This window comes from Bufo gargarizans, chromosome 3, assembly GCF_014858855.1.
Source record: "Bufo gargarizans isolate SCDJY-AF-19 chromosome 3, ASM1485885v1, whole genome shotgun sequence".
NCBI lineage: Eukaryota > Metazoa > Chordata > Amphibia > Anura > Bufonidae > Bufo > Bufo gargarizans.
This window is the reverse complement of record NC_058082.1, coordinates 423,996,426-424,020,801: the sequence shown is the minus strand read 5'-3', so window position 1 is coordinate 424,020,801 and position 24,376 is coordinate 423,996,426. Positions and strand designations below refer to the sequence as shown.

Here is a 24,376-nt window from a genome sequence, read left to right as displayed (position 1 = left end):
CCCGCCTCTTATCCGGGCCAAAAATAAGACGCCCGTGTGAAAGAGGCCTAAGGGTTATAGAGTGATAGCTACAGCATTCCCATAACAGTGACATCCACAGCGCCCTCATAAAAGTGACTTCCACAGCGCCCCCAGTGGCATCCACACTGCCCTCAAATGCCATCTACAGTGCCCCCAGTGACATAAAGTATCCCTCAGTGCCATCCACAGTGCCCCCAAATACTATACATAATGCTGCAGGAGCGGTCACGTGTCCATGTAGAGGACCGTGGAAACGCAAGAGTTGCGAAGGGTAAGTGTTAGGCTACATGCACACGACCGTATTTTGTTTCAGTGTCCGATCCGTTTTTTTTGCGGATAGGATGCGGACCCATTCATTTCAATGGGTCCGCAAAAAACACGGACAGCACAACGTGTGCTGTCCGGATCAGTATGTCCGTTCCGTTGCTCCGCTTAAAAAATAGTGCATGTCCTATTTTTTTCTAGTTTGCGGACAAGGATAGGCATTATTACAATAGATCCGCAAAAAAAACGGATCCGCAAAAAAAACGGATGCCATACGGAATGTCATCAGTTTTTTTTTGCGGACCGCAAAACACACACGGTCGTGTGCATGTAGCCTTCTTGTAATAATCTTCGCTCCACAGGTTATTTTTAAGGACCAATTTTAAAGTAAGGCATGGAGAACCCATTTAACTTTGGAGATCATTTCATCTTCAACTTGTTTAACTCTTCACAGTAAGGCCTCATGCACACGACCGTTGTTCGGGTCCGCGTCTGAGCCGCACTTTTTGCGGCTCGGGTGCGGACCCATTCACTTCAATGGAGCTGAAAAAAATGCGGACAGAACTCCATGTGCTGTCCGCATCCTTTGCTCCGTTCCGTGGCCCTGCAAAAAAAAAAAATAGCATGTCCTATTCTTGTCCATTTTGCGGACAAGAATAGGCATTTCTACAATGGGCCGCCCTTTCAGTTCCGCAAATTGCGGAAGGCACACGGGCGAATTATTTTTCTTTGCGGACCGCAAAAAATGAAACGGTCGTGTGCATGAGACCTAACAATAATTTTGACCAAACTTTTTTGCATACCACTGTACAGTTGTGTTCAAAATATTAGCAGTGTGTTTAAAAAAAAAAGTTAATAAAGCGCAAAATCCTTTTAATAGCTTTTATTTCCATACACACAAATGCATTGGGAACACTACACATTCTATTCCAAAACAAAACATGAAGAAAAATTATATCAAATTTGTGCTGTTCCTCTAAAAAAAAATTAAGAAAAGTGATTGTTGGCTGAGTCCTTGCCATTTTGGCTATTCTTCTATCCATTCGAATGGTCTTTCAGCTTTTGGTTGCCATTTTAAAGCATTTGCGATCATTTTAGCTGAGCAGCCTATCATTTCCCCAGTCGTCTCCATGACACCACATGCTGAGATCGACTCCCTCCTGATTGGACAGGAAAAACACAGAGAGGTTAAAACCCCCACCCCCTCCTCACATCACCAGTGTTTTTCCTGTCCCATCAGGATAGGAAGCAGAGAGGTGCATGGAGCTCGTCTGGGCTCACCTGGATTCTTTCATCTGCAGGCCGAGGTCGGATCTGCAGTGCAGCTCTCCCACTACAGCTTTGTAGTGGCCCCTGCGAAGATTCCCTCTGCGGCGGTCCCGGAGGGCTTAATGCAGGGGGAAGAAGGAGTGCGGCGGATCGGCACTGTGATGTGTCCCTTCCGTCCGGCAGGCTGATGACGTCAGACGCCGGGGGCGGAGCAAAGGCGCGCTGACGTCATCCACATGCGCCACAGGTCCTGAAGTCAAAGGAGGACTCCATAAAAACTCACAGGACCTGTGGCTCACGTGGACAGCGGAGCATTTCTGGAGCGGTCGGGAGTCAGAATGAGTGCCCCCCTCACGCCGGGCTCTGGAACCGAGCCTGCAGCAAACCCTGGGACCGTGAGTAACCTGTTCTCAGGCACATGCTTTGTATAGGTGGTTCAGTCTGCTCATCCTTTCCTCCCTTACCGTTTCAGGGAGAAAAGGATTCGGCTTCTACAGCTAAAAAAGCTAGGAAGTGTGGTATATGCTGCAAAAGGTTGTCTAACACTGGATCCAAGCCCCTGTGTAAAGAATGTACCTCCAGTGTCATCAAATCTGAGTCGTCTAGTTTAATTGAAGACATTAGGAAAGTAGTTAAGGAAGAGGTCCAGCTGGCCTTAACTGCCAAGGAACCTTCTCCCCCCAAAGCCCCCCTCAGGACGCCCGTAGCATTAAATCGCTTATCCTGGATTCCGACTCTGAGGGGCTGGCGGTCTCAGACTCCGAATCAGTGCAAAAACACCCGGCATCTTCAGACGAAGAGGGTGAATACAAGCGCTTCCTGTTTAATCCCGAAGATATTGATGAACTTATCAGGGCTACCATTCAGATGGAGATACCTAAAGCTCCTAAATCTACCCAACAAGAAATTTTTGGGGGTCTAGGAGAAAGGAAAAAGGCGGTTTTCACAGTTCCAGATAGCGTCCAAAAACTAATTCGGTCCGAATGGGAAAAACCGAATAAAGGATCCTTTATCCCAAGGGGAATCAAGAGGCGTTACCCCTTTAGCCAGGAGGACTGTACGGACTGGGAGACCATACCGAAAGTAGACGCGCCAGTGGCTAAGGTGGCAAAACATACGGCGTTACCATTCGAGGACTCAGCGCAGCTAAAAGATCCTCTAGACAGGAAAGCGGAGAGTCTCTTAAGAAAGACCTGGGAGACTACGGCGGCCCTTCTCAAACCGGGCGTAGCCTCTACATGTGTGGCCAGAACACTAAACCTTTGGCTAGAACAGCTGGAGATACATCTGGTCAATAAGACACCGCAGGATCAAATTCTAGAGAGCTTGCCTCTGTTAAAGATGGCAACCTCCTTTCTAGCAGGCGCAGCAGCCGAATCGGTTAAACTATCCGCCCGTACAGCTGTTCTCTCAAATACAGCGAGGAGGGCACTATGGCTTAAAGCGTGGTCAGGAGATATTACGTCTAAAAATAAATTAATTGCACTTCCCTTCCACGGTCAGTACGTTTTCGGAGAAGATTTGGATAAAATCCTAGAAAATGCGACAAATAAAAAGAGGGGTTTTCCAGAGGAGAGATATAAACGAAAAAGGCAGCCCTTTCGTGACCGATTCTTTCAGCCCGAGAATAAAAAAGATAAAGGGAAGACTGGGAGGTGGAGCTATGCGAAGGGAGGCAGGGGGAGAAGTTTCCTCTTCAACCCAAACCGGGCTGAAGCCTCCACATCCAACAGCAAGCAATGACGCCATACCAGTGGGGGGAAGACTCAGCTCCTTTCTGGGATCTTGGGAGCACGTAACAAACAGCCGGTGGATTTTAAGTATTATAGAAGAGGGTTACTTGATAGATTAACTCTCTTCCCCTCCACAGAAATATGTGATCACTACCCTTCCCCCATCTCAAACTACTACCTTAAAAAACGACATAAAGAACTTGTTAACCTTGGCCGCCATAGAGCCCATTCCAAAAGATCAGACAGGGCTGGGATTCTATTCCCGTCTCTTCATTATAAAGAAACCAAACGGGAAATCCAGAGTGATTATAAATTTGAAACACCTAAACAAATACGTGAGATATCAAAAATTCAAAATGGAGACCCTGAAGTCAACAGTGAAGCTCTTAAAGAAGGATGCAGTGATGGCGACAATAAATTTAAGCGACGCCTATTATCACGTCCCAATTCACAGGTCGTCAAGGAAATTCCTAAGGTTCGCGATAGAACTGGAGGGAAATATTCAGCATTTCCAGTTCAAGTGTCTCCCCTTTGGGATCTCGTCTGCCCCAAGGGTTTTCACCAAAATAATGGCGGAAGCCTTGACAACCCTGAGAGAAAAGGCAATTTGTGTCATCCCCTATCTGGACGACCTACTGGTAGCGGCAGACAACATAGAGACCCTGGAAACCCATCTCAGGTTAGTCCTGGATCATCTACAGAACCTAGGTTGGCTCATCAATTGGGGGAAATCGGATTTAATCCCATCCAAACGGAAGGTTTATTTGGGCATAACTTTAGACACAGTTTCCCAAAGATCCTTTCTTCCACCCCAAAAGATAGTAAAACTTCAAACAGCCTTGAGGAAATTCAAGAAGGAGAAGTTCTGTTCAATAAGACAGGCCATGAAGGCGTTAGGGAGTCTTTCAGCCTGCATCCCAGCAGTAGCCTGGGCACAGTTCCATCTAAGGCCGCTCCAGAAGTTCATTTTAGACAAATGTAACAGATCACAATTAACTCTAGAGAGGAAAATATTTCTAGATGCGGAGACCAAAAAATCACTAAATTGGTGGCTCAGCAAATCCAACCTAGAGAAGGGGATCTTTTGGGCACAAGATCTCCCCCTAGTCATTACGACAGAGTGATTTGGCGCCTGGTACGTGTTTCAAACTTTTTTTCACGGGTGTGAAGGGCTTTTCTTCATTTGTCCTCTCTACACCACCTATATCTCTTCACAAGTGGACAAGGGTAATCCTTGATCCACTGAAACACTTGAGCTGCCTATCTTGTTCCATAACTTCAGATGAGCATAACTCCTATATTGTTCTGTATAGAACCCTTCTCTGCCCCCTGGCGCCTCTGATAGCCTCTACTCTAGGTACCTATTTTGCGACTCCTGGTGCACTTTTAGACCAGGGAGTTCAAATTGTACCATAATCCTCTTTTTGTATTTCTACATTCTGCTTTACATTACGACAGATGCCAGCCTTCACGGTTGGGGAGCGGTCGTCCAGGGAAACTCTTACCAGGGAACATGGGGGAATTATGTGAGACAACAATCCTCGAATTTCAAGGAGCTGAGGGTAGTGTGGGAAGCACTGAAACGCACAAGTCAGTTGGCGGAAGGTCGTCACGTACTAGTCTACTCGGACAACGCTACAGCCGTGGCCTTCATCCAACACCAGGGAGGCACAAGGCACCGCCTACTACAGAGCCTGGCAAACAAAATCTTTTCCTGGGCAGAAGACAATATACAATCTCTTTCAGCGGTTCATCTGAAGGGAGTTTTAAACATTCAGGCCGATTACCTAAGCCGGCACAGTCTAGACCACGGGTGTCAAACACAAGGCCCGCGGGCCGAATCCGGCCCGCCAGACCTCGTCATGTGGCCCGCGTAGCCGCCGCCGGCCTTCACCTTTTATTATCACTTCCTGCAGGCGGCCCCTGCAGGAAGTGATAATAAATCGCATAAGGAGCGCTGTGTATTACCGGTACTTACAACTACAAGCGCTCGCCGAGAGGAGGGAGGAGGGAGGCTGGGAGGATGGGTGCTGGCAGTGTGAGTCATACGTCACGCGCCTGCGCCGCCCACTTTATGAATGAAGCAGGCGGCGTGGGCGCATGACGTATGACTCACGCTGCCAGCGCATGTCCTCCCGGCCTGCCTCCTCCCTCCTCTCTGCCTACCGAGCGCTTGTAGTTGTAAGTACCGTAATACACAGCGCTGATTATGCGATTACATACAATTAACTATTAGACATAGGATTATACAGTGAGCCCGTGTAGTAGAATACAGTCACTGCACGGGCCCCGCTGTCATTATAAAAGCAGATGCCGGCCCCTAGCCTGTGTATTGAGGGTCATTCACTACAGGGACACTTATGGAGGGGATCTGTGGATGACACATAGCATAAGATGCTATATATGTGTCATACACAGATCCCCCCATAAGAGCCACCACAGATCCCCATAAGAGCACCCACAGATCCCCCATAAGAGCCACCCACAGATCCCCCATAAGTGTCACCCACAGATCCCCCATAAGTGTCACCCACAGATCCCCCATAAGTGTCACCCACAGATCCCCCCATAAGTGTCACCCACAGATCCCCCATAAGTGTCACCCACAGATCCCCCATAAGTGTCACCCACAGATCCCCCATAAGTGTCACCCACAGATCCCCCATAAGTGTCACCCACAGATCCCCCCATAAGTGTCACCCACAGATCCCCCCATAAGTGTCACCCACAGATCCCCCCATAAGTGTCACCCACAGATCCCCCATAAGTGTCACCCACAGATCCCCCATAACAGTGTGTCACCCACAGATCCCCCATAACAGTGCGTCACCCACAGATCCCCCATAAGTGTCACCCACAGATCCCCCATAACAGTGCCATCCACAGATCCCCCATAACAGTGCCACCCACAGACCACAATTAGTTCAAAACCCACCAAAAGCACACCTTTTGGTTCAAAATATTTTTTTTCTTATTTTCCTCCTCAAAAACCTAGGTGCGTCTTATGGGCCGGTGCGTCTTATAGGGCGAAAAATACGGTAACCCTTACAGTTCTGGAATGTGTTGGATAACACTGACAGCATTATGTCAGTGTTATCCAACACATTCCAGAACTGTAAGGGTTACATAGCATCATAAATCAGTATAATGCTATGTGACCCCAGTCAGCGCTTGCAGGTCAAGCTTTCAGAGCTAGTTATTACTTACATTATTACAAAAAACAGTAATAATTGAATGCAGTGACAATAATTTATGATAATAAAGAGTGGACACATAGTCCTACAGATACAACCGGCCCTTTGAGGGTGACCAAACTGCTGATGCGGCCCCCGATGAATTTGAGTTTGACACCCCTGGTCTAGACCCAGGGGAATGGATGTTAGCACCAGAAACCTTCCACCTGATCACAAAGAAATGGGGCAAGCCGACGATAGACCTGTTTGCATCCAGGAGAAATCATCAACTAAACCAATTCTTTTCCCTCATCCCCAGGGATCATACTCGGGCAGTAGACGCCTTCAACCAGAGCTGGACAACAAACTTAGTCTACGCGTTCCCCCCATTTCCGCTTATCCCCAGAGTACTACAGAAGTTCCTAAAAGAAAAATGTACACTAATCCTGATAACCCCCTTCTGGCCCAAGAGAAGCTGGTTCTCTCTCTTGAAAGCCCTCAGCATGGAAGCTCCTCTCCCTCTACCTCGGAGGCCGGACCTTCTAAGTCAGGGGCCTATCACTCACCCAGACCTAAAAATACTAAAATTAACAGCCTGGATTCTGAAGAATCCAACTTATTAATGTTTGGTTTATCTAAAAAAAGTAGTGAACACCTTACTCCTTAGCAGGAAACAGAGTACCAATGACAAGTATCTAAAAATATGGAAGAAATTTGCTGATTGGTCTGGAACCGCCTTCAACCAGTTCAGAGCCAACATCTCGCTAATCCTCGATTTTCTTCAGGAAGGGCTAGATTTAGGTCTATCCCCCAATACCCTTAGGGTCCAGGTATCGGCTCTAGGAGCACTCTATAATACCAAGCTAACAGAACATCCCTGGATATCCAGATTCCTTAAGGCAGCAGATAGGATCAGACCTACAATTAGAAACATGGTGGCACCATGGAACCTCAATACAGTACTAGGGGGTCTAACCTCCGACCCGTTCGAACCTCTGGACTCTACCCACATCAAATGGCTTACCATTAAAACTATTTTCTTGGTGTCAATAACCTCATCCACAAGGGTCTGTGAGCTACAGGCCTTGTCCATCCAAGAACCATTCCTTGCAGTATTTGAGGACAAATTAGTTTTCAAACTAGATCCGACTTTCCTCCCCAAGGTAGTTTCGACATTCCATAGGTCTCAGGACATCGTTCTTCCCTCATTCTGTGACGACCCTGAAAAATGATCAGGAAATCACTTACCATACACTAGATGTTCGGAGAGCGGTCTTAAAGTACCTGGAAGCCACCAGTCATTGGAGAATAGACAAAAATTTGTTTGTCCAATTTTCAGGTCCTAACAAGGGGAAGAAAGCGGCGAAAAGTTCCATCTCCAGATGGATTAAGATGGCCATCTCCGAAGCATACAAAGCTCAGGGGAAAGAGGTCTCTGCTTCCCTAAAGGCACATTCTATGAGAGGCATGGCCGCCTCCTGGGCGGAAAAAGCTTCAGCCTCCTTACAACAGATTTGCAGAGCAGCAACCTGGAAAAGAGTTCATACCTTCACTAAGCACTACAGGCTAGACTTAGCCGCTAATGATGACCTAAGATTCGGACGTAAGGTCCTGTCGGCAGTCGTCCCCCCTTAATGGTATCTTTGATATTATCTCAGCATGTGGTGTCATGGAGACGACTGGGGAAATGAGTATTACACTCACCGGTAATCCGGTTTCCTGGAAGTCTCCATGACACCACATACATCCCACCCTTTTTGTTTTTTCTGCTATTAGCTATTATCCTTTCATCCTGGGGTTCTTCGTTAAAATACACTGGTGATGTAAGGGGGGGTGGGGGTTTTAACCTCTCTGTGTTTTTCCTGTCCAATCAGGAGGGAGTCGATCTCAGCATGTGGTGTCATGGAGACTTCCAGGAAACCGGATTACCGGTGAGTGTAATACTCATTTTCTGCACTTCTTTATATGTTTTCCCCTCTCAAATCAACTTTTTAATCAAGTTACGCTGTTCTTCTGAACAATGCCTGGAACGACCCATTTTCCTCAGAATTTCAGAGAGAAATGCACTGTAACCAGCATGTACAACATTTGCTGCCTTGCTTCCTTAAATAAGGGCAATAATTGCCACCTGTGTGTCAAAGAATGAATGACCTCACTAATTGAACTCAACACTGCTATTATTTTGAACATGCCCCTTTCAATTAGTGATTCAATTACACAGAATCAGCATGTCATGACTGTTGGGTCTGTTGGATTTATATTACTCTACTACACCTGCTAGTAAATTATTTGCCATGTAGAAATATAATTTACAATAACAGTGAATGGTCAGGTTAGTGGTGTCTGACTGCTATTATTTTGAACACAACTGTATGACTGCTTTAGGTTGGCATCATTTTGTATGTCATTTTTTAGAACGTTAGAAGCTTATAATTTTTTAAGTGATTTTTCAAATAAGGCCCCCCAATACATCATCATGCCGCCAGCATCATATCTGTATTATCCAATACTGCCAGCATCATACTTCTGATTACCCAGGTTCATACTTTCGTCCTAGAGCTTAGAAATCAGGTTGTTGGGTCGCCCCTATGTAGAGGGGATTTAATTTTTGGTATTTATTTCCATTTAAAATAATTTAAATAAAAGGTGTATTTTTTTAACTTAGATTTTTGTATTTTTATTTAATAAAACTTTTTTTTTATCATTTAACAGTCCTACAAGGGGATTTAGATAGGTGGTCATTTGATTGCTTCTATAATTTTCTTGTACTGTTTAAGCAGTACAACAGAATTACACTGTCAGTGCTATACTGACAGTCAGCAGCAGGCTGTGCCAGAGAGGCAAAGTCTGACAGAATACACAGCAGACAAGCAAGCCTCGAATAGACTTCAGACTGTCGTGCACAGGCATCGGTTTGCAGGGTGCCGTCGGTATACTACTTTTCATTGATATCATTTTGCTAAACACCTTTTGATCACTTTTTGATAAAAAAAAAAGCAGCAATTCTGTTATTGTTTTTTATTGTTCACCATATGGGATTCACTACATTATAATTGTGTAGTGCGGGTCATTACTGACACGGTAATACCAAATGTATGAAGGGAATTTTACTTATGCATTTTTTACATTGAAAAGCGTTTTTTCCAGTGCAATGTATATTTTATTTTACTTGGATTTTTTGTTTATTTGATCAAACTTTTTTATTACTTTTACTTTTTTTTTTACTATTTAACCCCTTACGGACAAATGGCGTACCGGTACATCATGGGTTTAAAACGCGATTGCGGCGCCGGGGGTTAATCATTCAGCGGGCATCCTGTCACAACACCGGGGGGGGGGGGGGGGTCATGTGACCCCCGTATCGGCGATCGCAGAAAACCGCAGGTTAATTCAGACCTGCGGTTTGCTGCGTTTCCGATCCGTTCGGGTCTCCGGTGACCTGATGAACCAGAAAGACTGTGATCGGTGGTGTGATTACAGCGTTTGATGACCGTGGGAGGGGGGCTTATAAAGCCTACACCCCTCCCACAATCATAGGCTGCAACAGCCTTGACAATTATGGTCGTGGCTATGGATACTGGAGCTATCGAAGTGAACCCAGGAAACCTGAACGTATCTTATACTAAGTAGGCCTGGATTGTGCCCATAGCCGTGAAACGTGGGTAGCCTATAAGGGGCCAAAAAGCAAGGCAAAAGGTAGATTTTGTATTTATTGAAGGGTACATGAATTACAAGGCTAGTTTGCGGGAAACGTCTGATATTTCCTGATGTGGATTGGGAATGTACCTGGTGAAGCAAGATGACTCCCAACGTCCCATCTTCCGAATTATATGACTGGGAACGTTATGCTTGGAGGCTGCGGAAGCCACCCTGATCCGAAACGAGTGACCTGAAATGGTTTTGGGATCTACACCTAGGCCGGTGACTAAAAGGCGAATATGTGAAATGAATTTCGCGGTCGTGAGGGGCTTGGATTTGAAGGGTAGCAGCGGACTGTCCGGGGAGGAATGACCTAAGGAGCTGATTAATTGGTTGAACACCTGGACTGGGCACCATTTGTTGAAGGACCTGAAGTACTTGACTGGGACTGGGGGCCCTGGATGAAATTTTTTAGAAAGCTGTTCCAACCGGTTTTATAGTTTCTAGCTGTGTTAGGTGATAGTGATTTTTGTATGAGGGATTTGGCGGATGAAACGATTTGCGCTAGTCCATGCGTAGTGTGTTGAACTCCGGAGGGGACAATCCTGCTGGATCCGCCTCTGGCATGACGTGGAAAAAACAGTTTAAATGAAAGCGTGACAGTGCATCAGCTGCGGAGTTCTGGACACCCTGGATATGTCTGCATGAAATTTGAAAGTTGTACTGTTGGGAGAACCAAACTAATTTGTGGACGAAAGGCATGATGTGGCGGGATTTGGACCTACCTTTGGTAATGATATCCACTACCGACTGATTGTCCGTAATGAACGTCACCGGGGAGTTTGCCCACTGCCTGCCCCAAACTTTTGCGGCCGCTACGATTGGGCAGATCTCTAGGAGGGGGGAGGATCTGAGGTACTCGCTGAGCGAAGAAATCCTGGGGGGCCACTGGCCCGCGAGCCACTGGGTGATGTAGATGGCAGCGAAACCCCTGGAGGCAGCGACGTCGGAAAAAATCATGGGAGAAGAGGGACACCATTGAGGGACGAATAGGGAGATCCCATTCCAGCGGGTCAGGAAGGAATTCCACATGGCTAGATCCGCCATCGCGTGTGCGTCCAGGATAATCGGGGAGTCCTGCTCTGCGGCAGTTGGTAGCAGATCCAGGAGTCTGGACAAGAAAGCCTTGCCCTGGGGCATGATCCTGGTGGCGAAGTTCAGCATGCCTAGCAGGGATTGTAAGTCCTGCTTTGAGACGACTCTGCAACCCACAAATCTGGGAATGACCTCCGTGATCTTTGACAGCTTGTCCTCAGGCAACCTCGCTTCCATCTTGCGGGTATCTAAGAAAATGCAGAGGAAAGTGATGGTGGTTGAGGGTCCTTCGATCTTGGTAGGGGCGACAGGGATGTTGAGATTGTCGAAAAACCTGGAGTAGGCCATCAAGTTTGCAGGGCAGAACGTCTGGTTGCTCTATTAAGAGAAAGTCATCCAGGTAGTAGATAACCATGGGGCACCCGCAATGGTTGACCAGGACCCAGTGGAGGGCCTGGGCGAACTGGTCTAACAACCACGGACTATTTGGAGCCGAAGGTGAGGCGATTGGCGAAGTAGTACAAGTTGTCCCATTTAATGCCGTAGAATTATCAGAGTTGTGGATTGATGGGCAGCAGCTTGAAAGCGTCCGCCAGGTCAGCCTTGGACAGTAAAGCCCCCTGGCCTGCCAGAAGGATGAGAGCGATGGCTTCGCTGAGAGAAGAGTACTTAATCGAGAATTCCTCAGACGGAACCAGGGAGTTGAGGCTGGGAATGTGGGAACCATGAGGAGCTGAGAGGTCGTAAATTAATCTTTTTTTATTGGAAAATTTTTTGGTAACGATGCCGATAGGGTTTATCCTCCAGTAGTCAAACGGGACGCTGGAGGAAAGGCCGATGAGAAAACCCTTCTCCAGTTCCGCCTGGACCAGAGGACCCACTGAAGCGGCATCAGAAATGGCTGTCACGGCTGAGGATGGGGGAAATCCTCAGCCGTGCGATGTCGGAGGATGTCCGGTCGCTACTTGGCCAGGACCACAGAATTAGGGAGCAGGTCACCTGCTATTGCGTCCCTAACGCTGACCCTGTCTCCTGTCAGTATGAGCCGACCTTGATGGTAGGAGGGCTCATACGCTGGAACCTTATAGTCCCTACAAGCCCTCAAGTCGGCCCTGAACTAGAGAACAGAGTAAGATAACCCACTCCACCAAGACACGGAGGAGCAGGAGTCTCACTGGCCAAGCAGCATGAAGAAGGGAACATCAACAGGCCTATGGATATGAAAGGTGCTGCACTAGTTCCAGCCACCTGCCACAGCCTTCCTGACTGGGTCCGTGTGTAGGCAAGCTGGAGTCCACAAACAATACAAAAAGAACTCAGCACACACACATCCACACACAGGAACCCAGATCCATAGCTGCACACACACAGGAACCCAGATCCATAGCTGCACAGAATAATAAAGGAAAACATAAACTGAACATCACACAAACTTAAACCTATGACCGGAAGGGTGGCCCTTACAAGAAGGAGGAAATCACAGGAGGCTGCTACAGCAAGGCATGACTGAAGCAACCTACTGAGCCATGGTAAAGTGAGAGGCTTTAAAGGCCTAAGAGGCCACACCCAAGGGTCAGACACACCCAGTGCCTCACACACACACACTGGGAAGGGAGTTAACCCTTCCAGCACCAGAGAAGGGAAACACCACTTAAAGGAAAAGTGTCCAACAGTACCAACACACTGTGGTTGTTGCCGCTGGCAACGACATGGGTGGCAACCGTGTCCTGGGAGATAGCCCGGGGGCCGGGACACTGCCACCACATGTACAGACAGCCAAACGTTGCCACGGGCAACCACAGTGCAGGAAAAGTGTCAGTGCACACAACACACTACACAGAGTGCACACAGACAAACAACACAGTGAACACAATACACACACACCTAACATAGGGGTTGCTAGGTGCAACCGCATGCACAGCAGGAAAGCTGCCACATACATAGCGTTGTCAGCGGCAACCACAGGTGAGGCAAATACCACTGCCCTCGCCTGTGATTGACAACAAAACCAAATCGCTGACAATCTCATGCGGTTGAAGAGTCACGGTCATAACCATGGCCGTGACAATGGCGGACCTGAGGCTGGGGCCTTCCCAAGATGATTGAGGAAGGGCCACGAGACCAGTGTGGAATCCTTCCTTGAAACCGTCGATGAGGAAGCGAACCTGGTTGGGATTGGGATGGTCACGGAGAAGTGCGGCTAGTAGGTCTACGTTGACCACGCCTAGTCACTTATTCCTGGCAGATCTATTTGGGCAAACTGACAGTGGGTGGGCCCTGAAACAAGTGGAGCAGACGTGGAGTGTTCTGCACTGGTTGTAGTTGCAGGTAGCAAAACTGTAGTTGTTCCATACCTGACTGTTTTCTAGGAAGACTATGGGTCGACCCAGCTTGTCGGTCACCGAGTTGTGTCTAGGCTGGGCCCCCGAGGAGCCTGCCGCAGACCTGGGCACAGACGATGGAAGGCTAGGGTTTGGGCACCAGTCTGAAGCATGCAGAATGGACTGGCATGACGTGTAAGCGGGGGCTTTGAGACCGAGAGGTGGTGCTGGCCACGGTGCTGAATGCCGCTGTCCAGGGTGCTGATTAGTGCAGGGAGAGAGGCGCGAGATTCAAACTTCCAGTGCTCCTCTCTCCCCTCCTCTTCCTGTTCAGCACCTGCACCCTGCAGCACCGTCCTCACCAGGCTCCTGAGATCCCCCTGATTGGCACCCATCACCCTCCAAGTAGGTTAGGGTCAGTGAGGGAGAGGCACCGTTAGGCAGAGATAGAAGGGAAAAGTTAGTTAGGAACAAAAAAAAAAAAACTGTATCTAAATTTATTGTTTTTTAGCTTTGAGACCCTAGACCCCCCTGCCACTTAGCCCCCCCACCAGCCACTTGTCATCCGCATCCTCCTCATCATCATCTGATAACGATGAGCCCCAAAGGCGGCGGAGACGCCGCCAGGCGGAGCCAGGGGCCCCACATGCTAGGGACCTTGTGGCCCACCCTAGTACGAGCAGCCCTGGGGCTCGTACTGGTTTCCCGGCCCACCAAATAAGCCCACTGGAGCCCCCTACCGGTGAACTTAGCTGGTGTCCCCAAGTGGATTTTGAGCCCGAGATTCCAGATTCTCACAGTGGAGTTTACTGAAAGGGACTTTGTTAGTTTTTTTTTTCAGTGACCCATTTGTGAATCTGATGGTGGAGCAGACGAACCTGTACGCCCAACAGTTCGTTGCTCAGCACCCAGGCTCCTTTTTGGCTAGACCCGGTGGCTGGACGCCGGTCAGTGCAGCCGAGATGAGGACATTTTGGGGCCTTGTGCTGCACATGGGTCTAGTGCAGTAGTTCTTAACCTTGTTGGAGGTACTGAACCCCACCAGTTTCATATGCGCATTCACCGAACCCTTCTTAATTGGAAAAATTAAATATGATTTTTTCAAATTCAAAACATAGGTATATATTTATACATAGGTGCACAACGTGAATAAAACCATTAAAGAACAAAACCATAAAGAACAAAGAACAAAACCATTAAAACATGATTTTCACACAAAAATAAAAACATAATAATGAATATTTACTGCAAATCAGTGTGACTTCTGCTGTTGTCTTTCAGAGACCAGGTCAGAAATGCGCGGCTTTACCTTGGCAAGTGCCACTCTCATGTCATTTTCGCAACAAAGTCTGTTCCTTTTCTTCGTTTTTATGTCCAGCATCCTTGAAAAGGATTGCTCGCAAAGATATGTTGTAACAAACGGTATGAAAAAGTCCAGAGCTTTCTTAGCAATAACAGGGTACGTTACCATTTGTTGACACCAAAACGTTGAGAGCGTTGTTGTTCTGAAGAGTTGCTGTTGAACCTGGCTCTGCTGAAGTTCAATGATTTCATCAAGGTATTCATCATTGACATCTGTTGTCTCAACACTAAATGTGAACGGCTGTCTCACCCATGCTGGATATGACTCTCTTGTAGGGAAGTATCCATCAAGAGACGTTGCAAGCTCAACTAAGTGCGTGGCAATTGCTTGCTTCAGTTCCGTGGGTACAGAAATGTCTCTGATTCCAGATACATCTTCGATCTTACTTACACAGTCGTCTAGCAGGGGAAAGTTTGCGAAGTTATCGTTCTCTATTCGTCGTTTCCATAACGGTAGCTTTTTTTGAAAAGCCTTCAGGTTTTCTTCCGCTTCGATGATGTTGACTCCACCGCCCTGCATCTGTTGATTGAGATGATTTAGAGCTGCAAAGATATCAGTCATGTACGCTAAAATGAGAATGAACTCAGAATCTTTGAAGCAATCTGCATGACAATGTTGGTGCTCTTGCAAAAACAGGGCTAATTCCACACGCACGGCAAAAACACGATTCAACACCTGTCCCCGGGATAACCACCGAACGTTGGAATGGTACAGAAGTAACTCAAATTCAGATCCCATTTCTTTACACAGCTCCCTGAAGATGCGGTGCCTCAGAGCACTATTTTGCACATAGTTCACACATTCCACTACAATTTTTAATACTTCTGCCAGTTTTGGAGGCAAGGTTTTTGTTGCCAATGCATGCCTATGCAGAATACAATGCGTAACAATGATGTGTGGTGCATCGGCTTTCACTAGCGCACCAAAACCAGACTTTCTTCCCAGCATGGCTGGAGCTCCATCCGAACAAACTGCAGAAACCATATCCCACGAAAGATTGTTGTCTTTGAAGAAGTCATACACAAGTTTCTTCACATCGGCTGCCTTAGTTGTTGTTGTAAGAGGCTTACAAAATAAAAACTCTTCCTTTATCACGTCGTCTTTCACATAGCGCACGAATACTGCAAGCTGGCTTAGATTGGAGACGTCTGTGGTCTCATCGAGTTGAAGGCTGAATTTTGCCGGGCTTGAAATCAGATCTGCAACTATTTGAGCCAAGATGTCTTTGCTCATGTCCTCTATTCTGTCGCTGATGGTGTCATTTGAAAGAGGAATTTGGGATAACTTAACTTCAGCCGCTTTTCCCAGCATGATATTCGCCATCTTCAACACAGCTGGTTTCACCAATGGTGTGGGGTTTGCCCTGCTTTGCGATCAGGTAAGCAACTTCGTACGATGCTATGAGGATCGGTTTGTTGATGGGTACAAAGCCGAGAACAGGCAGACTAGCCTTTTCATCGAATCTGGCTCTCCTCACCTTGAATTCAGCCAGCGTTGTGTTCTTGTATTTTCCATCTCCATGCAGCTTAAGGAAGTGTTCTCTTAGTTTTGCCGGTGCTAGACTAGAATTGCTCAACTTGGCATTGCAAATCATACAGTTAGGACGCTGACTCCCATCACGTTCCGTTACACATGTGAATCCATATTGTACATATTCGTCCGACCACTTTCTTTTTTTGCTCGACATAGTTAGTATGAAGGGATAGGCCAAGCGATGTTGCGTGATCACCTGCAGCCAATGATGGACAAGCGGGGCGAGTCGGGTGTGTGTCTTGACCTCCAGGGCCGGACTGGGGATACAAAGCAGCCCTGGAAAAAAAATCTGTCAGCCCCATAAGTCACTGCGCCTAATATACTACTGCCCCCCTCTCCACTATCTAATACACTGATGATCCCCCTTCCCCTAATACACTGATGATCCCTCCTTTGCCTAATACACTGCTAACCCCCTTCCCCTAATACACTGCTAACCCCCCTCCAATACAATGCTGACCCCTTAACCACTTCAGCCCCGCTAGCTGAAACCCCCTTCATGACCAGGCCACTTTTTACACTTCGGCACTACACTACTTTCATCGTTTATCGCTCGGTCATGCAACTTACCACCCAAATGAATTTTACCTCCTTTTCTTCTCACTAATGGAGCTTTCATTTGGTGGTATTTTATTGCTGCTGACATTTTTACTTTTTTGTTATTAATCAAAATGTAACAATTTTTTTGCAAAAAAATGACATTTTTCACTTTCAGCTGTAAAATTTTGCAAAAAAAAACGACATCCATATATAAATTTTTCGCCAAATTTATTGTTCTACATGTCTTTGATTAAAAAAAAAATGTTTGGGCAAAAAAAAAAATGGTTTGGATAAAAGTTATAGCGTTTACAAACTATGGTACAAAAATGTGAATTTCCGCTTTTTGAAACAGCTCTGATTTTCTGAGCACCTGTCATGATTCCTGAGGTTCTACAATGCCCAAACAGTAGAAAAACCCCACAAATGACCCCATTTCGGAAAGTAGACACCCTAAGGTATTCGCTGATGGGCATAGTGAGTTCATAGAACTTTTTATTTTTTGTCACAAGTTAGCGGAAAATGATGATGATTTTTTTTTCTTTTTTTTTTTCTTACAAAGTCTCATATTCCACTAAGGCCCCATGCACACTGCCGTGTTTCACAGCCATGTGCGGGTCGTGGAACCGCGGCCTGGATCCCTCCTGAGAGCAGGAGCGCACGGCGTCACTAGTTGCTATGACGCCGTGCGCTCCCTGCTGCCGCCGCAATACAGTAATACACTGGTATGATCTATACCAGTGTATTACTGTACTGTGTCGGCAGCAGGGAGCGCACGGCGTCATAGCAACCAGTGACGCCGTGCGCTCCTGCTCTCAGGAGGGATCCAGGCCGCGGTTCCACGGCCCGCACATGGCTGTGAAACACGGCAGTGTGCATGGGGCCTAACTTGCGACAAAAAATAAAAAATTCTAGGAACTCACCATGCCCCTCACAGAATACCTTGGGGTGTCTTCTTTCCAAAATGGGGTCACTTGTGGGGTAGTTATACTGCCCTGGCAATTTAGGGGTCCAAATGTGTGAGAAGAACTTTGCAATCAAAATGTGTAAAAAATGACCGGTGAAATCCGAAAGGTGCACTTTGGAATATGTGCCCCTTTGCCCACCTAGGCGGCAAAAAAGTGACACACATCTGGTATCGCCGTACTCAGGAGAAGTTGGGGAATGTGTTTTGGGGTGTCATTTTACATATACCTATGCTGGGTGAGAAAAATATCTTGGTCAAATGCCAACTTTGTATAAAAAAATGGGAAAAGTTGTCTTTTGCCAAGATATTTCTCTCACCCACCATGGGTATATGTAAAATGACACCCCAAAACACATTCCCCAACTTCTCCTGAGTACGGCGATACCACATGTGTGACACTTTATTGCAGCCAAGGTGGGCAAAGGGGCACATATTCCAAAGTGCACCTTTTCGGGTTTCGCCGGTCATTTTTTACACATTTTGATTGCAAGGTACTTCTCACACATTTGGGCCCCTAAATTGCCAGGGCAGTATAACTACGCCACAAGTGACCCCATTTTGGAAAGAAGACACCCCAAGGTATTCCGTGAGGGGCACTGCGAGTTCCTAGAATTTTATTTTTTTTGTCACAAGTTAGCGAAAAATGATGATTTTTTTATTTTTCTCTTTTTTCCTTACAAAGTCTCATATTCCACTAACTTGCAACAAAAAATAAAAAATTCTAGGAACTCGCCATGCCCCTCACAGAATACCTTGGGGTGTCTTCTTTCCAAAATGGGGTCACTTGGGGCGTAGTTATACTGCCCTGGCAATTTAGGGGCCCATATGTGTGAGAAGTACTTTGCAATCAAAATCTGTAAAAAATGACCGGTGAAATCCGAAAGGTGCACTTTGGAATATGCGCCCCTTTGCCCACTTTGGCATCAAAAAAGTGTCACACATCTGGTATCGCCGTACTCAGGGAGAAGTTGGGGAATGTGTTTTGGGGTGTCATTTTACATATACCCATGCTGGGTGAGAGAAATATCTTGGCAAAAGACAACTTTTCCCATTTTTGTATACAAAGTTGGCATTTGACCAAGATATTTTTCTCACCCAGCATAGGTATATGTAAAATGACACCCCAAAACACATTCCCCAACTTCTCCTGAGTACGGCGATACCAGATGTGTCACACTTTTTTGCTGCCAAGGTGGGCAAAGGGGCACATATTCCAAAGTGCACCTTTCGGGTTTCGCAGGCCATTTTTTACACATTTTGATTGCAAGGTACTTCTCACACATATGGGCCCCTAAATTGCCAGGGCAGTATAACTACGCCACAAGTGACCCCATTTTGGAAAGAAGACACCCCAAGGTATTCCGTGAGGGGCACTGCGAGTTCCTAGAATTTTTTATTTTTTTTGCAAAAGTTAGCGGAAATTGATTTTTTTTTGTTTTTTCTCACAAAGTCTCACTTTCCGCTAACTTAGGACAAAAATGTAAATCTTTCATGGACTCAATATGCCCCTCAGCAAATACCTTGGGGTGTCTTCTTTCCAAAATGGGGTCAGTTGTGGGGTGTTTGTACTGCCCTGGCATTTAAGTGGTCTCCGCAATCATTACATGTATGGCCAGCATTAGGAGTTTCTGCTATTCTCCTTATATTGAGCATACAGGTAATGAGATTTTTTTTTACCGGTTTGTCTCTGCCACAACTAAGTCTAAGAGCTCCGCAGTCAAGAACAGCTCAAAAAATCCCAGGGCCGAACCGATCTGAGCTGTCTCAACCCGAACTCCAGACTGGGCGGTGAAAGGGGGAACTACAGGTGCGGCTGAAGTTGGGGACTGCCAATCAGGGTTTGCCAGCACCTCTGGGATTCTAGGGGCTCTACGGGCACGTCTTTGCGGTGGCTGCGACGGGGTCACTACTGCACGTGCCACCGTACCAGCTTCAACTGCCCTTCTGGTGCTCGCTACTTCACCATGTTCTACAGCAGTGCTGGTACTAGGTCCAGGAAGGGCTGGGCTGCTGGTGTATGCCTCACCACGTAATCCGACAGCACCAGCCCCACTCTGCTGCTCTTGAAGCGGATCCTGCGCAACCTGCGGTCTAGCGACACGGGGCCGGGTACGCCTGCTGCTATCAGGGACCTCAGCCTCCTCGTCCGAACTTTGGGTCAGAGAGCCACTGCTTTCTACAGGTTCGTATTCTGACCCGCTGGATTCATCAGATGAGGGTTCCCACTCCTCATCCGACTGGGTCAGAAGCCTGTAGGCCTCTTCAGAGGAATACCCCCTGTTAGACATGTGGGCAACTAAATTTAGGGGTATTCCCTGAGACTACCCAAGAAAAAAAAAGCAAGCCTGTCTTACAAATGGGAGGCTAGCGAAGTACCGGAGGCCGCTGCGGTTGATAAAAAATATCAAAACTGATTTTTTTATCGTCGCAGTGCGTGTAAAGTGAATGTGCAGCGATCAAAAAAAAAAATTTTTTTGTCACTGCGGTGGGGCGGGTGTGGGCGAACGCACGTGTGGGCGACCGATCAGGCCTGATCGGGCAAACACAGCGTTTTGGGTGGAGGGAGAACTAAAGTGACACTAGTACTATTATAGATCTGACCGTGATCAGTTTTGATCACTTCCAGATACTATAAAAGTACAAATGCTGATTAGCGATACGCTAATCAGCGAATAACGGACTGCGGTGCGGTGGGCTGGGCGCTAACCGATCCCTAAACTACCTAACCAAGGGGCCTAAACTATACTGAAACCTAACGGTCAATACCAGTGAAAAAAAAAAGTGACAGTTTGCACTGATCACTTTTTTCCTTTCACTAGTGATTGACAGGGGCGATCAAAGGGTTAATTGGGGTGATCTGGGGCTAGTATGTGGTGTAGTGGGTACTCACAGTGATGTGTGCTCCTCTGCTGGAACCAACCGACCAAAAGAAGGAGCAGAGGAGCACAGCAGCCAAATAACCCCATCATATTTACTAATATGTGGGGTTAAATGGCTGCTGATTGGATTTTTTAAAAATCAGCAACCTGCCAGCCAATGATCGTGGCCGGCAGGCTGCTGACGAAATACTGTGCTGCGAAAAGCCGGCCCGCGATGCGCATGCGCGGGCCGGCTGTGACGTAATCTCGCGTCTCGCGAGATGACGCGCCGATGCGTCCAGGAGGAACAAATCAACCACCTCCCGGACGCATCGGTGCGTTAGGCGGTCGGGAGGTGGTTAAATACAATACACAATAGGTCCTCCAAGCCCCTTTACTCTTACTGTAGTACAACAGGTCAGCTTAGCTCAGTAATGCCGGTGTCTGTGTGCAGGAGGGACAGGATGCCGCCGCCGCCACCATGCTGTGCAGTCACTAGATCCGCCGCCGCGCAGCCGCCGGATATGATGTCATGTCGTCATATGCCGCTCACATCCGGCAGCTGGCGGAAGCAAAATCATTGCGCTCGCTCGACTCTTCTGATTATGAGCCGCAGCGGGCGCAAAAGGAGTCTGAGTAACAGGAAATAAATATTTTCCTGTCTTGTGGCAGCCACCTATCAAAGCGGCCCCCCAGGGCCGGCGGCCAAACCCGCGAGACTGACTCACCGAACCCCTGGGGTTCGATCGAACCCAGGTTAAGAACCACTGGTCTAGTGCAAAAGCCCACTTTAAAGTATTGCCATGACATGCTCCCGGTTTGAGGCCATCCGGAAATGTCTGCATTATTTAGATAATGCAGCATGTCCCCCTCCCAGGTGATCCTGCCTATGACCGTCTGTATAAGATACGGCCGGTCATCGATCACTTCGGGGCCAAATTTGTACAGGCCTACGTACCTGGAAGGGAGGTTGCGGTTGATGAGTCTCTCGTTGCGTTCAAGGGGAGACTCAGTTTCCGCCAATACATTCCCACTAAGTGGGTGAGGTATAGCGTGAGGCAGTCCTCAAGGACCTGTTTTTTTCAGACCGGGAAAGAGCAGGTAAGAGTACTTTGGGAATTGGAGGCGCCCGGATCGTCCCTGGCCAAAATTTTCCAGGTGTGGTCCCCCATACTGGAAAGAAGGGACGAACCCCAAAAAGATGCAGACTGTGTCACAAGAGGGGGATACGGAAGGACACCACCACTCAATGCGACACGTGCCCCGATCATCCGGACCTCTGAGTTATCGATTGCTTCAGGGAGTATCACACTTACATGGAGTACTAAATTTTTATAACCCCCAACAGTCCCCTAAAAACTATGGCTCTCAGACTTTGGAGACATGGAAACAATTTTTTTTTTTCTCCAAAAATATTAGTTTTAGTGCAGGCATCCTCAAACTGCGGCCCTCCAGATGTTGTAAAACTATAACTCCCAGCATGCCCAGACAATCTACAGCCATCAGCAGGGCATGGTGGGAATTGTAGTTTTACAACATCTGGAGGGCCGCAGTTTGAGGATGCCTGCTTGGTGTCTCTAAAGTCTGAGAGCCATACATATTGGGCATCGCCGCGTCCGTAAAAATCTTCTCTATAAAAATAACATTTAACCCCCCCCCTCCCGATGAACAGCGTTAAAAAAAGAAACGTGTAAAAAAAAAAGCAATTTTTTGTCACCTAACATCACAAAAAGTGTAATAGCGAGCGATCAAAATGTCATATGCCCCCTCAATTAGTGCCAATAAAACCGCCATCTCATCCCGCAAAAAATGAGCCCCTACATTAGATAGTCGCCCCCCCCAAAAAAAAAAAAATGTAGCTCCCAGGCTATGGAGATACTGAAATAATTTTTGGGGGTTCCTAAAATGATAATATAGTGTAAAATGTAAATACATTTTAAAATGTAGACATATTGGGTATCGCCGCGTCCGTAAGAATCTGCCCTATAAAACTAACATTTGACCAAACCCCTCGGATGAATAGCGTTAAAAATATAAAATAAAAAGAGTGCCAAAACACCAATTTTTGGGCAAAATTTCCATTTGAATACTTTTTTCCGGTTATGAAGCAAGGGTTAACAGCCAAACATAATAATAAATATTTATTGCCCTGATTCTGTAGTTTGCAGAAACACCCCATATGTGGTCGGACATGGCTATATAGCCACACAGCAGGGCATAGAACGAAGGGAATGCCATATGGTTTCTGGAAGGCAGATTTTGATGGACTGGTTTATTTACACCATGTCCCATTAGAAGCCCCCCTGATGTAGCCTAGACTAGAAACTCCAAAAAAGTGACCCCATCTAATAAACTACACCCCTCAAGGTATTCAAAAGTTACTTTACAAACTTTGTTAACCCTTTAGGTGTTCCACAAAACTAAATAGCGAATGTAGAAACAATTTTAAAATTTCAATTTTTTGTTACCTTGCCTCAAAAAAGTGTAATATAGAGCAACTAAAAATCATATTTACCCTAAAATAGTCCCCAAAAAACAACCATCTTATCCCGTAGTTTCCTAGATGGGGTAACTTTTATGGAGTTTCTACTGTAGGGGTGCATCAGGGGGCTTAAAAGGGTACATGGTGTAAATAAACCAGTCCAGCAAAATCTGCCTTCCAAAAACCATATGGCATTCCCTTTCTTCTATGTCTTGCTGTTTAGCCAAATAGTAGTTTACGACCACATATGGGGTGTTTGTGCAAACTACAGAATCAGGGCAGGCTGTTAACCCATTTTTTCCAATAATAAAGTAAGGGTTAAAATGGAAAATTTTCCAAAAAATTTAAATTTCTAAATTGTTTCTCCATCTGCCATTAACTCTTGTGGTACACCTAAGGGGTTAACAAAGTTTGTAAACCCAGTTTTGAATACCTTGAGGGGTGTACTTTCTTAGATGGAGTCACTTTTTGAAATTTCTATTCTAGGGGTGCAACGGGGGGCTTGAAATGGGACATGGTATAAACAAAACCAGTCCTGCAAAATCTGCCTTGCAAAACCCATATGGCGTTCCCCTCCTTCTATGTCCTACCGTTTGGCCAAACAGTAGTTTACGACCAAATATGGGGTGTTTCTACAAACTACAGAATCAGGGCAACCCATATTGAGTTTTGTTTGGCAGTTAACCCTTGCTTTGTTCATGGAAAAAATTGATTATATTGGAAAATGTAAAAAAAAAAATTGAAATTCTTACATTTTATGTCCATTTGCCATGAAGTCTTGTGGAAAACCTAAAGGGTTAACAAAGTTTGTAAAATCAGTTTTGAATACCTTGAGGGGTGTAGTTTCTAGAATGGGGTGGTTTCTATTATGTAAGCCTCACAAAGTGACTTCAGACCTGAACTGGTCCATAAAAAGTGGGATTTGGAAAATTTCTGAAAAATTTCAAAATTGGCTTCTAAACTTCTAAGCTATGTAACATCCCCAAAAAATAAAATATCATTCCCAAAATGATACAAACATGAAGTAGACATATGGGGAATGTAAAGTCATCACCATTTTTGGGGGTATTACTATGTATTACAGAAGTAGAGAAACTGAAACTTAGAATTTGCTAATTTTT

At 46.5% G+C, this 24,376-nt stretch overlaps 1 protein-coding gene across 1 annotated transcript; it reads right to left on the bottom strand.

The window, feature by feature from the left end:
• Positions 1 to 14,767: 14,767 nt before the first annotated feature.
• LOC122931644 (protein ZBED8-like) lies at positions 14,768 to 16,201 on the bottom strand. The gene has a single exon (XM_044285720.1). The coding sequence runs from the start codon at positions 16,199 to 16,201 to the stop codon at positions 14,768 to 14,770; it is 1,434 nt and encodes a 477-aa protein (XP_044141655.1).
• Positions 16,202 to 24,376: the final 8,175 nt, after the last annotated feature.